This window comes from Gekko japonicus, unplaced genomic scaffold (genome assembly GCF_001447785.1).
Source record: "Gekko japonicus isolate JY-2015 unplaced genomic scaffold, Gekko_japonicus_V1.1 scaffold229, whole genome shotgun sequence".
Classification (NCBI taxonomy): Eukaryota; Metazoa; Chordata; class Lepidosauria; order Squamata; family Gekkonidae; genus Gekko; species Gekko japonicus.
Genome location: NW_015166426.1, coordinates 565,860 through 581,514, shown reverse-complemented (window position 1 = coordinate 581,514; position 15,655 = coordinate 565,860). Strand labels below are relative to the sequence as shown.

The 15,655-nt window shown below is 42.0% G+C and overlaps 1 protein-coding gene across 1 annotated transcript in view; it reads right to left on the bottom strand.

Annotated features, from left to right (window-relative positions):
• The window catches only part of LOC107110907 (glutamate receptor ionotropic, delta-2-like), a 1,200,243-nt gene that overhangs the window by 1,026,502 nt on the left and 158,086 nt on the right, over positions 1-15,655 (bottom strand). Inside the window, 1 exon segment of the mRNA XM_015411751.1 lies at positions 2,095-2,250. Coding sequence (XP_015267237.1) covers positions 2,095-2,250 — 156 coding nt within the window.

Genomic DNA, 15,655 nt, shown 5'->3' with positions numbered 1-15,655 from the left:
AAATACCAAAAACTACAATTGGTGCTTCCATACCAACCAATCACAACACTTTCCAGTGGAAATAGTTCCCATCTTCAAAAACCCTCAAGTAATGTCCATGCAACTGTGTATCAGTCCTCACACACACACCCTTTACTTCATCTCTAACACCACTGATATTCACATGAGAAAGCAATCGAGAGAGGCTACTTCAAACAGTGATGTCTCTCTGACTATTTACTTAAGGGCACGCTATACAAAAAACCGGGGGACTTTTTAAAGTCGATAGTATAAAGGAGGAAAATGGCTCACGCTGAAATTTACTGTCAGGATGCATCCTTGAAAAGCTCTGTGAAGGCAAGTGTGGCAGGTCCAATTTATGAGATCAGAGTTGCAAGCTGACAGAGCTGAAGCTTTGAAGGATTTGAAAGCCAGAGGTTTGTGGAGGCTGTTGGAGGGGAAGCTCCTTTGCCGAATCCACTGAATGGAACAAACAGCCACCTAGGAGTAAGCAATGCCTCAGGCAGTACTAAGCCTTGCAGAACTGCTCCATGACTGATTCTGTGAAGCAAGGAATAAGACAGACAATGATCTGTGACAGCCCAGATCCTGAAAAAGTGATGTCACCGGAGGGCCAAGGAATATCACTGCTGTATAAAAGAACAGGTGTCCATCTGGGTGGCCTTGAGGACTTCAGATCTCCTCTGACTTACGTGGAGGAGAAAAGTAAGTCGGCTGCTGTCTGGGTTCCCCTTCCACATTTTGCTAGACCTAGTCTTCTAAAAGAGAACAGCTACCGTAATACTGTTTTTTAAAGCAGAATCCCTGTGTTCCATCCTAAGTGCTACATTTCAAAAGAAAGAACTCATATCTCTTACTAGTTAAAGTGCAACAAAATCCTTGTCAGGATACCCCAACTACGCAACTCTTTAAAAAACCCAAACCCTTAAATATTATATATTAGTATTAACCAAGCATGTGGTTCAGCCTCCACAGACCCTCGTTAAACCTCTCAACTTCTCCCTGATGTTTTAGGCTAAAGGGAATTCTTTTAATAATAAAACCAATTGAATTTTATATTCTAGCACTCTATAATACATGCACATGTCTCCTGAGGCCACCTCTAGTCATACTTGTGAAATTTCTTCCCTAGTTTTTTTTGGGGGGAATCATTCACCTACGTAAGAAAAGTTTCAGAACTCAGATAAAGAATATTAGTGAGGAATCCAGAGATAGATATGGACGAGGCCTTAGGGTAGCATAATAATATACTCAAGAAGATTGAAAAATTATGGCCACTTGGCAAAATAGAAAGATGGGTTCTGTGAAAAGAGTACGGTTAGTTGTGAAACTTCTAATAAAACATACTTGGACTTGTGGTTGTATTAGGTAGCTAATTCAAATGTTGATGGCCAAAATAAGAAATGCAATACAATCCACAAAAAACATCACTTCTGCAGACCTCATTGCATTATTTAGAATTTCAACAAAATACTGCCCTCCATGGTTCACAGAGACATCGCCGGTTAACCATTTGTGTTTCAAAAGCTGAGCCCCGCACTTGGTAGAGTTACAGACACAACCACAATGGAGTAAAAGGATTCCGATCATCCCTAGTATACACATTAATGTTTGTACGTCTTAGAAATTCAGATCCTCTCTAATCAATACATGCTGTAATTTCATCAAAATAAGTTTCAGGTCTTTTGAGAGCACATAGAAAAAGGAGCCTCTGCTTTACCAGTAAAGTGCAAATATTCTCTACATAAAAACTGAACTTGTCCTACCTGTAAACTCACTAATTGATGAACAGAATTAAAAGCAAAACGTAGAGTTCCTGGCCACCATAATTTTGGCACCATTCAAGAACATGCTTATAATTTGAGATCCTTCACAGCAATCCATCCAGAAACATAAATTCAAATCAATTATCCCACGTATAACGTTTACAACAAATTTTTAAAAACAGTAATAATTAGAGGTCAGAGTTTTTATAAATGCTATGTGAATCATAAAAAACACAGGATTATACATCTAGAATTATGTGTTTTTAGTGAAGAATGCTGTGCTTTTAGGGAAAACACCCAGGAAAATATACCACGCTCAAAATCCTACCTTCTTGAACTGCCTGAAATGGGTTGTTGCCATCCACAAAATTCACAGAAAATGTGATTTTCTCTGTCTGCAAAATTTCGTCATTCTGGTTAAGGTCAGCAACTGCCATACGAAACACCTCTTCATCCTTTTTTGCAGATTCATCAAATATTGCTCCTAGAAAGAAGGAAAGCGAATACTTAAAAGTAATATTGAATATTAACAACAAGAACATCCACAATGCAGTATTTGGCACCTTTTGCCAACTATTTATTTATTTGACCACTATTTTGCATTTAACAGCAGTCACCTGTTATGAACAAAAGTTATCTCCAAGCCTGGCAAGGGTTTAAGATAATTTAGGGGGGAATAAGAAAGATGTCAGTCATAACTAAGGTTGCCAGCTCAGGGTTGGGACATATCTGGAGATTTGGGGGAGGGGATCCTGGGGAGGGCAGGGTTTGGGAAGGGAAGGGAAGGGACTTCCGCAAAACAGGATGCCATAGAATTCACCCTTCAAAGTAGCCATTGTCTCCATGGGGCTTGATCTTTATTGTCTGGAGATCAGTTGTAATAGCAGGAGATCTCCAGGCTTCACCTGGGATCGGCAACCAGAAAAAGGGGTTAAGGGGTTTGCACAGATCATGGCATAATGATCCAAAAGGGAATATGGCGAAGATGTCATGATAATCTTGGAGAAATTATTAGTATATCAACTGGCTAGGATCATTTCCTCCCAATGACAATCTGTGAGCATAAATTAGCAATGAAAGGCAACAGCTTGAAACTCCGCCAAAACCCTACAGAAGATGCACAAGGCTACAGCATATGAAATAACAACTTGTGAAAACATTGCTTCCGTGGTATTTTGCAAGTCACCCCTGCTGCTGGTTGTAACTGCCTACCCCCAATCAGGGGTCATTTCGTAAAAAAAGAGGTGCAGGAGCTCATTAGCATAACCCATTAGCATAACTCATTAGCATATGCCACACCCCCTGACATCACCAGAAGTGTGCACCAGCCCCTCTGACAGGCAGAAGCACCTGGGATCCATTCTTTTCCCCCTCTCCCTTCTTCGCCTCCAAGGATCTCAGAGGCTTCCGCCTGACAGAGGGGCTGGCGCGCTCACAGCCAACCTGGGTGAATTATAGAATCATAGACTCATAGAGTGGGAAGGGACCTCCAGGGTCATCTAGTCCAACCCCCTGCACAATGCAGGAAATTCACCAATACCCCCACACACACCCCAGTGACCCCTGTTCCATGCTCAGAAGATGACAAAAAACCTCCAGGATCACTGGGAGCCAAACTGGCCTGGAGAAAAATTGCTTCTTGGCCCCAAAGTGGCAATCAGCATTTCCCTGGACGTGTAAGAAAGGGCCACAAGAACTAAGCACTGATGCAACCCTTCCTGCTCTACCTCTCGTGATTTACCTAAGTTCACACAATCAGCATTATGATCCTTTTAAAGCTGAAAGCATGATATAAATGCAAAGGACTACTGGTTAGACACAAGACCAGGACGCATCTCACTTCTGGCAATCACTTGGAGAGATCCTATCACTCAGCTTCCATTGCCCCACACACACCCCACACTGGAATAAGAACATAATATCAGGCCACACCACATTGCAATAAATAAAGCCCCTACAACTGTATACAGAAATACTGAGCATCCCTACCATTTGCCACAACTAGCCCACCACACAACCAGGATCAAGACTCCTAAGTGGACCAACAGACAGGGATACACTCATTTGAGAACTGAGTATTACATCACAACACCTCTGGAACATTACTGATCAGTAGAGGCAGCACTGCACAGTGGTCAGAGTTGCAGACTGATATGGGGAGACCCAAGTTTGTATTCTCACTCTGCTGGCTGAGTGACCCCAGAGCAAGTCTCCCCTTCTCTACCTAACCTACCCTACAGGGTTGTTGTGAGGATGAATTGGAGACTCATGGGCAGGGTCCCCAGCTTCCCTGGCAGGAACACAATGTTAAGAAATATCTCACAATTATGCAGCCATAGCAGGCAGGAGGCAAAGAGGCGAATACCTCCAGCACCAAAAACTTGTAGAGGAAGAGTCAAACTTTGGGCATTCACCCATGCACCAAAAGGCCATGGCAGCAGGAGGCAGGAAGCCTGGGCGAGCTGGGCTCCTCCATGCCTGGCAGAAGATGAGGTGCAGAGACGAGAGGTGGGCAAGCAGAAGAGGCACTCGGCCAGCCGCACAAGCTGCACGCAAATAAACTCCCGCCACCCCACGCTTCAGGGCTCCCTCGTTAAAGGAGCGTGGAGGCCAGCCTCGCAAATGAGAAAAAGCAAGGTTAGGGTTCGTGGGTCGCATTTTGGGCTGTGGAAGAGGAGCCAGCTCCATTCCAGGAGTTCTCCCGAGTTCCAGTGCTTTTGGTTTTGCTTCTTGCCAATCCGCCTCCCAAGACTGCTTCAGGTGCTCTGGCCTGAGGGCTGCTGGGGGCGGGGCTTGAGCACTCATTACTTGTGGAATTGATGCTCAATGTCTCTAGCTGCTCCGTCACCTTCCTTTGGCTTGCTTGGGGAGCCCGAGCAAGCCAGCTGCTGGAGGAAAGGAGAGGCGGTTTTCTGCTATTCTTGAGGGGAGATATAAGCAAATTCCTTATTCAATCAGGTTCTGTGGATGTAATAGAAGTGAAATAGAAACTGTTGAGCACGTACTCTTACACTGTAAATTGTTAAATAACATTCGAGTGGAGTGTATAGAAGCCCCCCTTAGGTTGGTAGCAGGCCAATCGGATAGAATCAAGGTACAGTTTCTCCTTGCTTCGCGAGATCTGGAGATCATTGAACTGACCGCTAAGTTTCTCCATTGTTTTATAAAACGGAAGAGTAACCCTGATCATATTAATGATTCTTAATTTATAAGTTTAAAAACTTAAGTTTAAAAGTTTGGAATGCCAGTTTATTTTATGATTCAGGCATCTTTTGTATGGTCAAATCTAACTTGTGACAACTTGAGTTAGGCCTGACATACCCACGACTATCTATTTTATAATTTCTCTTGGATTGTATTATTGGGAAATGCTTTTAATATTCTATGCCAATAAAAGGTATTTGAATTGAATTGAATCATGTTGGCTTTTTCCATTTGTAGCTGTAACAAACGGTTTTCTTGGAAGTTTTATTTTGCTTCAACTTCACCCATTCTTTTCTTCATTTTCTTGTTTGTGGTGTCTATCTCTTTAATTCTTTGCTGTTTCTGCCAGTTGGAGCTGCTGGGATGTGAAGTTTTGATTCAGCGAAGTCAGTTGCTGGTTAATACCATCAAGTTGCTCCATCACCGGCTTGAGCATATTCGCTAACATTTTCATGACGTCTGCTCCCTCTTCCAGTTTTGGGCTCTGACTACCCGCCGGTTTCACTTTAAACTTTTTTTGCGAGGCCACCATTTTATACGATTGTTTACAATTCCAAACCACTTCTTGTGGACACGAAAAATCGTCACCTTGATGTCAGCGCTCAAGTAAGTCTCTCAAAACAAAATCGCTGCTTGTTCCCCCCCTGCCCCCTTCGTTACGCTTATCTGTCCATTTGCATAAGAAGCGTCCCTCTTTACGCTCCGCTTTTCCCATGGGGGGGTAGTTCACTTTTAAAATATTCTGCTTATTTTGAACTCACGTTCATTGTCGATCATTTCTCTGACCTCGCTCACAGGAATCGATATTCCGCTCGATCTCCGGCACTTGTCCCAGTCGAATCAGCTTGTGCCCGAGGGCCACACAGTGGCAGGACCGTCAGTGCGGAAGGAAGCCTCAATTCTCCAGCATTTAGTCGTCAAAGAGGCTGCCCCTCAAAAGCCCTATGGCCTGGAGCCTATCACAAAGGCTCCGTGTGAATGCTACTTGAGGTAGCACCCCTCCATACCACTGGTGTGCGAGTCATTCCCCAAGGTCTGGGGAGAACAATCGCCATCGCTGATCCACAAACCGGAAACTCTGATTCCCCCAGAAGAAATCCTTTCTATGCAATGAGCTCCTATCTGAGATCAGGGCCCTGTGGAATTTGTTACAATTCTGCAGGGCCTGCAAGACGGAGCTGTTCCACCAGGCTTTCAGTTGAGACAGCAGGCATCCAAATTCCATTCTTGGCCTCCCCTGCTGACAGCCCTGGCCTAGTGGTTAGTGGCTTGATACCCTTCAACACCACTTAGACGTTTTCCATGAAAATGCCGCTACCGAGGCAACTCTCACTCTGGTTTGTGTAAGAAGAAATTTTTAAATTTTATATATTGTTTCTCTGTCACAATATTTTGTGTGACCTTGTAAAGCCACCCTGCAGTTAGGGAAGGATATGAATCAATCAATCAATCAATCAAACAAACAATCAAACAAATAAATGTACAGGAAGCAGTTCTTCATTCACACCTGGGCTGCCCTGGCTAAGTTATTTCCTGTTTTCAGGGGAAACCTGGTGGCTTACTGGTCCCTTACAGCACAGGTTTTGCTGAAAAATAGTTTGCTGTCCATTGCTGAACTTCCTCCAAAACATGTAGGTACATTTTATGGCACAGTCTTATTTTACACAGGGCAATGATGGAGTACAACTAGCCTAACAGGCCTCTTCAGTGATGAAAATGCCTTAGCAGACAAGCTGGCATGAAAAATATTCACTAAGAAGTTTTTTTTAAAAAAACCCAAAACCACTAGCAAAGTACAAAATGTTGGAACCGTTCCATTGACCCCTATTTCACTTTTCTCCATTCAGCACTGCCTTTCATTAGTCTTACAGGTCATGAATCACCACACGAGCTGTCTATACATGAGTCACAACAGGTTATTAGGACACCCTATAACAGTGTCTTCTTAGACACATCTTCAATCTCTTTTTTATGTTAAAGAACACAAACTCATTGACAATTTATCATAGCCTCTTTTCCATGCCCTTCATCATCAATTTTCCTGCCAGATCTGTCCACTCAGTGCCAGCATTTTCACTACACAAACTTCGTCAACTTTGACCCAGGTGTTCTCTCCTTGTCATCACTTTCCATCTGGAGCAGCTGTTTCATACCTCTCCATATCAATGACCTGTCATTTCCTTGCATATCTCAGCTAAAAACACTCAGCTAAAAACGCTCTTTCCCCCCTCCCCTTGTTCTTTCATTTCTCTGTCATTTTGCCAGACTATTCACATACAGAGGGGCTTTATTCAACTCCTTGAAGGAACTATGGAATCCTGCCACTGCTAGTGGGAGAGAGGTCACTGGTGAAAAGTACTTATGCACTATTTAAAGGTGAAAAGAACATTTCCTGTTAAACCCTGTCCAGTGTCCACAGTTTCTCCCAGCATGATAAGTCTTTCTTCCTGGTGTTGTACTGATAAAAAAATGCTGCTTGTATTTGATACTTATTAAGACAATGTGGCCCATTTTTATATATATTTTATTATTATTATTATTGTCACAGCTGACTTATGGCAAACCCATAGGGTTTTCAAGGCAAGAGACATTCAGAAGTGGTTTGCCATTGCCTACCTCTGCATAATGATCCTGGTATTCTTTGGTGATCTCCCATTCAAATACTAGCCAGGGCCGACCCTGCTTAGCTTCCAAGATCCGATGAGATGCATGCTGATAATTAAGCAAGTACTCTTCTGTTGTTTCCCTGATGAAGCTTATCAGAGCAGTGCAATGTAACAGAAGCTGTATACTTTAATTCAGAAGGAAAATATCTACTACTTTCTGGGCATGAAAAATCATGAAAATTGAAATTCTCTGTAGTCCTTAGCTAGCTAATCGATCACAAGGTGTTCTGTTGCAAGCTACAAGCCACTAATTTGGGGAAAGAGAACTGCAGGGCTGCAAAGAGATTATGAAGAGTTATTAGAACAGAATGCTGTGGGGAAACAGCCACGCGTACACCTAGAAATATGCATCGCACACTTGACTACTTCAACCAAACACCTGCTCTTCTAATAGATCACAAGTGTTCTGTGATGTTTTTGGTGTTTTTTTTTAATCATCCATTTGATGTTCTAATGAATGTTGCTTAATATGATTGCTCCTTGTCCCCAGTGACATTGTTAGTTCGTTCCAGTGTGTGAATCCAATTACAATGTGTTTTCCAAACTGCTGATACTGCATTATTGCGCTAAACGTGAGCCCTGGTGCTGCTCGAAGGCAGGCTCAGTTACAGGGTAAGGGAAGCAGAAGCTCAGAGACTCCCACTCCTCCTGACCAGTTTGGGTGATTGCAGAGATTCCTTCAAGTCTTCAGATTTCCCACTGATGAAATCAAACTGTTGTATTTATCCTGAAGCTTAAATGTTTACTATTTTTAAAGTAACATGAGATCACCAGAATAAACATTGTATTGGACCTGGCATAGGTAGCAGCTCTCTACATGGGTTACGCAAATTTCATGGATATTTGTGGCCTGGTTTCCTTTCCCCCGGTACTTGCTGAGCCCATGTTACATTTCTTTTTCCACTGAAACCCAGGATGCCGTCTGATATCATCATTAATGCAACTTGCAAGTTGGACAAATGTTACCCTCAGATATTCTCTAAGTATTTCTCAGGGAAGTCACTTAGAAATAACAGGGCAGTAATCATAGAGGGAAAAGAAACTGCCCAAGAAAAAAGGGTGTTGGTGAACTTGCAGAACATTAGGAAAGCCCAATGTTTCCCTGAACGTTTCCTTTATTGAATACCTGTTTGTTTGTTTTTTAATGACAATGTTAGTTACACTGTAAATAATGCTCATCTAGGCTTTATGGGAAAAGCAAGGGATGGACAATAAATATGAATAATGGTATCTTTTGCAATTTTATTCTGTACAGTGAACAAGATCACAGAATTCTGTCCACTATTAGTACTAGTTTTTAATAATTATAATTCCAGAAATTAGAAGGAATGGGAAAAATAATTCACGGGTAGGCAAAGTACAGCCTAACAGAACCCCAAAATGAAGACTAGAAGAGCATATTGCTAACATGGGCCTTCTCAGAATCTTTACAGGTAACCCATCACAGGGTTGCAGATCCATGCCTGGTTTACACATGCCAGAGAACAAGGAGGTTGAACATGGAGGTGGCAAAATAGAATGCACCATTGCAGACTGTAGGTGATAGATTTCAGAGCAGAATGTTTCCTAATATATGCAACAGAAAACTAGGACAGCAGGGGAAACCCTTCTATTCTCTTTTCTTTGCTTTCCGCAGCTTTCTAGTTGCAGGGATCTTTTTATATAGCAAGATCTTCCTCCTACAGCCCAAAGTGGTATAGTTCATTCCATTACCTCGTTCTCATTTCAGTCTTCTGCACATGTGCACATCCAAAAGGAACTTCTACACTTCTCCAAATACACTGTACTTCAAACAGGTAAGGATGGCAAAGAGGATCCTGTGCCTAAAAGTTTAATTGTGACAAGTGTCTCTTACTAAAGCTCTTCTCTCCATACCCAATATGACATGGGGACTGTGCACTGGCTAAACATTCCATCCTCTCCCAACAGCTCTGTCAGTAGCTACAGACACATCACCCCACATAAGGGGTTCAAGCTAAGAATGCACTGTACAGAGCTGGGAGGTCCTGCTAGGCACAAACCCCCACATTCAGGTAAGCTTTTATCATGCACCAGTGAACTTACAGTGAAGAACAAAAAGCTAGAAAGGATGAGCCAAATCTTATTCCAGTGGATTGTACAAGCAAAACTTGGTGCTTTTCTGTTGGATGGCTGTTTGAATTGAAGCTGTGTCTATGGGAGATTTGATAAGCATAATCTGTAAGGGAAGATCTTGTCTCACTAACCTTTAGAATTCTTTGAATGGGTAAACAAACATGTGGATTCAGGGTGACTCAGTAGATGTTATTTACCTAAAGCTTTTGATAAAGTTCCTCATCAAAGGCTCCTTAGTTAACTCAGCAGTCTGGGGTAAGAGGACAAGTCCTCTTGTGGATTAAAAACTGGTTAATTAACAGGAAACAAAGAGTGAGTATAAATGGGCAGTTTTCACAGCGGAAGGTGGTAAGCAGTGGGGCACCCCAGGGCTTGATTCTAGGGCGAGTGCTTTTTAACTTGTTCATTAATGATTTGGAGTAGGGAGTAAGCAGTGAAGAGCTAAATTTGTGGATGACACTAAGTTGTTCAGGGCATTGAGAACCAAACCAGGGAGAACTGTGAGGTGCTCTCAATGTAGCAAATGAGGTTCAACATGGGCAAGTGCAAAGTAATGCACATTGGAGCCCAAAATCCTATCTATAAATATACACTGATGGGGTCTGAACTAGCGGTAACTGACCAGGAGACAGATCTTGGAGTCATGGTAGATAATTCACTGAAGATGTCGACTCAGTGTCCAACTGCAATAAAAAGAGCGAATGCTATGCTGGGGATTATTAGGAAGGGAATTTAAAACAAATTAGCCAGTATCATAATGCTATGGTGTGGCCTCATTTGGAACATTTTGTACAGTTCTGGTCACTGTACCCCAAAATATATATATTATACCATTGGAAAAGGTACAAAAAAGGGCAACTAAAATGATTAAGGGGATAGAATACCTTCCATATGAAGAAAGGTTAAAGAGTTTAGGGATTTTTAGCTTGGAGAAATGACGACTTCTCACAATACAAGAACTTGTGGGCACTCAAGGAAATTAATAAGCAGTAGGCTTAGAACAGATAAAAGGAAGTATTTCTTCACCCAAAGAGCAATTAACACATGGAATTCACTGCCACAGGAAGTAGTGGCAGCTATAAGCAAAGATAGCTTCAAGAGGGGATTCGATATATGGAGCAGAGGTCTATCAATGGCTATTAGCCACAGCATAGAGATAGAACATTATGTCTGGGGCAGTGATGCTCTGTATCCTTGATGCTTGGGGGGCAACAGTGGAAGGGCTTCTGGAGATCCAGCCCCACCAGTGGACCTCCTGATAGCACCCGGGTTTTGGCCACTGTGTGACAAAGAGTGTTGGACTGGATGAGCCATTGGCTTGATCCAGCATGGCTTCTTTTATGTTCTTAAGCACATTTAGACTGTTCCATAATTTTTGTAGCATAACCTTTAAGGGGTGCAGTTTATGACATCCCTTGCCAGTGCAAGACTGTTCTATCTATTCAGCAGCTATGTGCACATGCTGCACAATGCTGCAACCATGGCCACAGCATCCCTGATACCAAATCATCTTCTGCCTTCAGCGGCACTCAGTAATGGGAGACTGAACTGTGCCCGTGACCCTAGCTAAGTTTTACTTCAGTGATATCATCTCACACAATCTTGAGCAATAGAGGGCAAGGGGAGGGACAGACAGCGTGGGAGCTGGAGAACACCCAGATGTTGTGGTGCTAGCTCCCACTTTGTGGTGGAAAGTGCGTCAAGTTGCAGCTGACTTATGCCAACCCCATAGGGTTTTAAAGTCAAGAGATTAACAGAGGTGGCTTGCCATTGCCTGCTTCTGCACAGCAACCCTGGACTTCCTTGGTGGTTTTCCATCCAAGTACTAATCAGGACTGACTCTGCTTAGTTTCCGAGATCTGATGAGATCAGGCTAGACTGGGTCATCCAGGTCAGGATACCTCCTACTTAACTGGAAGCAAAACTGGGGGAGGTGTTTAAGTTCAGTGCCATCTAAGTCTGTGTCAGAGTTTTTCAAGCAATTCCATTTAAATCACAGCAGAAAGAAAAGGAAAGCCTGCATCTAAAGCATATAAAATCCGCTGTTCCTGCTTGAAGCAGAATGGATTTTTTTTTCTTCTTGCATCCCAGTCTTACAGCAAACCAATCACAACCCATTTTGCTTTTCAAAGTCCACCATAAATTATTGGGCTACAAGAGTGCATTTTACTCTTACTACATTTTCTTTCCGCGTCTGACACCCTGCCTCACCAGTATTAAGGTGACTCAACATGTTGACAAAGAGAATAAAGACTCAGCTTGTAACAGCAGAAGCTCACCTCAATGGCTTTACATACACTTCCTGCAACATCAGCTCTCGCTCTATGTAGGACTCATTTATAACACCACAATTAGGTGTGTGGGGGGGACATAACTCTACACTTTTTTAAGGTATTCCCTTTCTTGGAGAAGTACATGCTATTGAATTGCATTAGATAAACAGATTGTGTCGGTTGACCATGAGTGTTTTTAGATATCTGTAGAACTCTTTTCATGCATATGAACTCATCAAATCTTGCTTGTTAACAAAGGAAACTTCAACAAGGGGTGTTACTCTTAAAATCCTTATTGCATCATGAAGACTAATGTGTGCATACATTTGCAAAAGATACAGGATCTCGAAGATACAGTCTGGATTATTACCAGTTACTCCTCTCTCTTTATATGCAAACTATTTGAGATCCATAATTATATGAGAAACACATATACATATACATATACATATATATATATATATATGCTGCGGTGGCTCAGGTGGTTAAGACGCTGAACTGCAGGCTGTGGAAGGTCAGTAGTTCAGCAGTTCGAGACCCGGGTGCCGCAAGACGGAGTGAGCTCCCGTCTCTAGTTCCAGCTCCTGCCAGCCTAGCAGTTCGAAAACAAGAAATTGCAAGTAGATAAATAGGTACCACTTTGGTGGGAAGGCAACAGCATTCCGTGCGCCTTGGTGTTTAGTCATGCCGGCCACATGACCACGGAAACGTCTTTGGACAGCGCTGGCTCTTCGGCTTTGAAACGGAGATGAGCACCGCAACCCTAGAGTCGGATTCGACTGGCTTTCGAGCAAGGGAACCTTTACCTTTACCTTACTTTCTTCTAATGCAATGGTAAAACTATTTTGGTTTGTCCTACATATGATACTATCAACAACTGCAAAAGTAAAGGTATGCAATGAACTGTTCTATAATGGTACTTTGTACTGTTACGTAAACACACTAATGATTATTTAGAACAGAATACATTTAGAACAGAATACATAAAAATATTTGTAAGAGAGGATTGGTGACTGGTAAGCACATACACACCAGAACTGCTTTTGAAGTCTTGCTATTTTCATGATTTAATCTGAGGATATCAATGACAGCTACAGGTCCCACTTCAGCTAAAGTAAGTCAAGACTAACTCCTGTTGAAACCAACAGAACAGGTTAGTCACAGTCACCTTAAGGTTTATTGCTTTTAAGGGGACTGGCAGCCTAATTCAAGGAGGAGGAGGAGTGTGAAGTGTGCCATCAAGTTGCTTCTGACTCACAGTGACCCCAAGATCGTGGCGTTTTCAAGGTAAGAGATTAACAGAGGCGGTTTGCATTGCCTTCCTCTGTATAGCAACCCCAGTCTTTATTAGTGGTTTTCCATCCAAGTATTTGAACGTGGCTGACCCTGATTAGCTTCTAGAGCTCTGATAAAATCAGGCTAGGCTGGGCTATTAGGCTGCTAATTCTATGTTTATATATGATTAAATGTACAGTTTATAGGCTGCCAATTCCCATAACTCCACTATGTCTAGTGGGGCTTACTTCTTCATAACTTTGCATATGACTACCGTTTGGGTCATGATTAAATTTAGCTAGACTGGGGCCAGCATTTGCCAGTAAATTCAGACCAGAGATAAAATTATTTTGGAGAGAAACTGTCTAATAATATTAGTCGATCAATACCTGGAAAGATCAGAATTTCTGAAACAAATGATAGAAGATGCAAGCAAATCCCTCATATAATGCATAAGTACAGCTTAGATTACTGTAATTTTTCTTTGTATTTAAAATGCTGTAGGGTTGAGGGTTTTAAAAATATGCTATTGATCCAATCCTGTTGAGAACTTAATCCTGCTCAATTCAACTTAGTCAGCATCACGGCCCTAGTGTAATGAATGTGAAAAAGATGATACTTGAATGTTATTGCCTTACAATACTCTTATTTCTAAGCATCTGTTGAATCCAAATTTTAAAGCAAAGCTTTAAACTTGTAGAAATGCTGAAATTCAAACATTTGACTTCATATTCTGAAATGCTGCTGGTTTAGACTTGGCCCGGTATTTCAGACACCAGTTTTGAGTAAGGAAAGCACACATGCAAGAAATGAACCAACTATCCTCAGACATATGTCTTGATACCTGGTTAAACTACTGATAAATATACACTTGAAATCAACCATATTATTTTCTAGAAGGTGAGAATAAAGGCAGGTTACACTAGCTGAACCATGGCATGCTTTGTATTAGGAGGCTTTTATTATTTTATTGTGAATATGGCAATTTTGGGGAGCTTACTAGCAAAGTGTTCATTATGTAACCAGCAACCTGTTGATTATCAGTAGCCCCTCAATTTTCTACCCTATCCATTACAGCCAAATTGGGCCTTAGCTGTTAAAAATGGGTGGTTTGGTAGGTATTATTGCCATATTATTATTAATGCCCCAGAAAGAACGTTACTGTAATGGTAATAAATCTGCTGAGTGTTATTAACGTTTCTGCAGTGGAACACACTAAAATGTGCCCTTATAATGGCCATTAGTAACCTACTTACAGATACTTTATCACCAAGGGAAAAGCTGATACATCATAATATTTCTCTTGACTGTTATTAGCAATGATACCGAGCACTAAACAAACCTCACCTCCTGCCCCAATATTTTGAGAGAAGAAACTTTACCACAGGGATAGGCCAAAACAGCAGCACACCAACTGTTTCATAGTACACACTGCAATGAGGACCTAGATCAAAGAGTACCTCCAACACCATCCATATGAGACTGGGTCTGGGGAAGAGTTCTTGCGTGTCCACATTTCATGTCATGGTTATAACAGCTCAAGCAGAAAATCCCACTTTATTTACTACAATTCAATAGGTTAGGGCTAGAGCTACCAAGCCCCTGGTGTGGGATTTCCTGCTCCCAGGTCCTGTTGCTCACCATCCCTGGAAGCAATGATGTGGGGGGGGGGGAATGAAAAAGAAAAATAAGGCCTTGTATACTTACAGGAAGTTCACATCGTACAATTCCTGGCAATTCTAGACCTACCTTGAAGTGACAAAGGGTAGCTCTAGGGATTACCAGAAACTCTATGGTAAAAGCTCCTGTAAGTATACAAAACTTTTTTTTTCTCCCAGGACACTGCCCCCCCCTCCCAGTTGCCCAGCACTGGCAGGTGTTGCAAACCACAATCAACATGCATGCATGAACTCGTCCTCAGTTTGACATGCTGTGAAGTCTATGAATGATATCAAACCAATGTAGAAAGCAAGTGAAATCAAACATTTTACATTCTGTGAATGCTACATAATACTTGGGAAGTGAGATAGCCAAAGGCTGCCCACAGGTCAAAACTGACAAATTGTTATTCTAATAATTTTCTGATAACAGAATTTCTACTGGGACAGACTTTTAAAAGCCCTGTACGTTAACACCATGGATTATCTTTACTGAACTCTATTCTCCACTAGCAGTCCCCAAGCTGCCAAAAGGCCAGTTTTTCTTCCTTATCAAATTGATACAATCTGATTTCTAAATATGTTTTGATTGACCCCCTCCCCCCAATGTTTCTGAATCGTCTCCAACTTTCCCACACAATAATGAAGGTTGCAGTGTAAGTGAAAAATGCAGAGCAGCATAGCTGTAAATGGACATTTGTGTACCAGTCTCTTTTGTT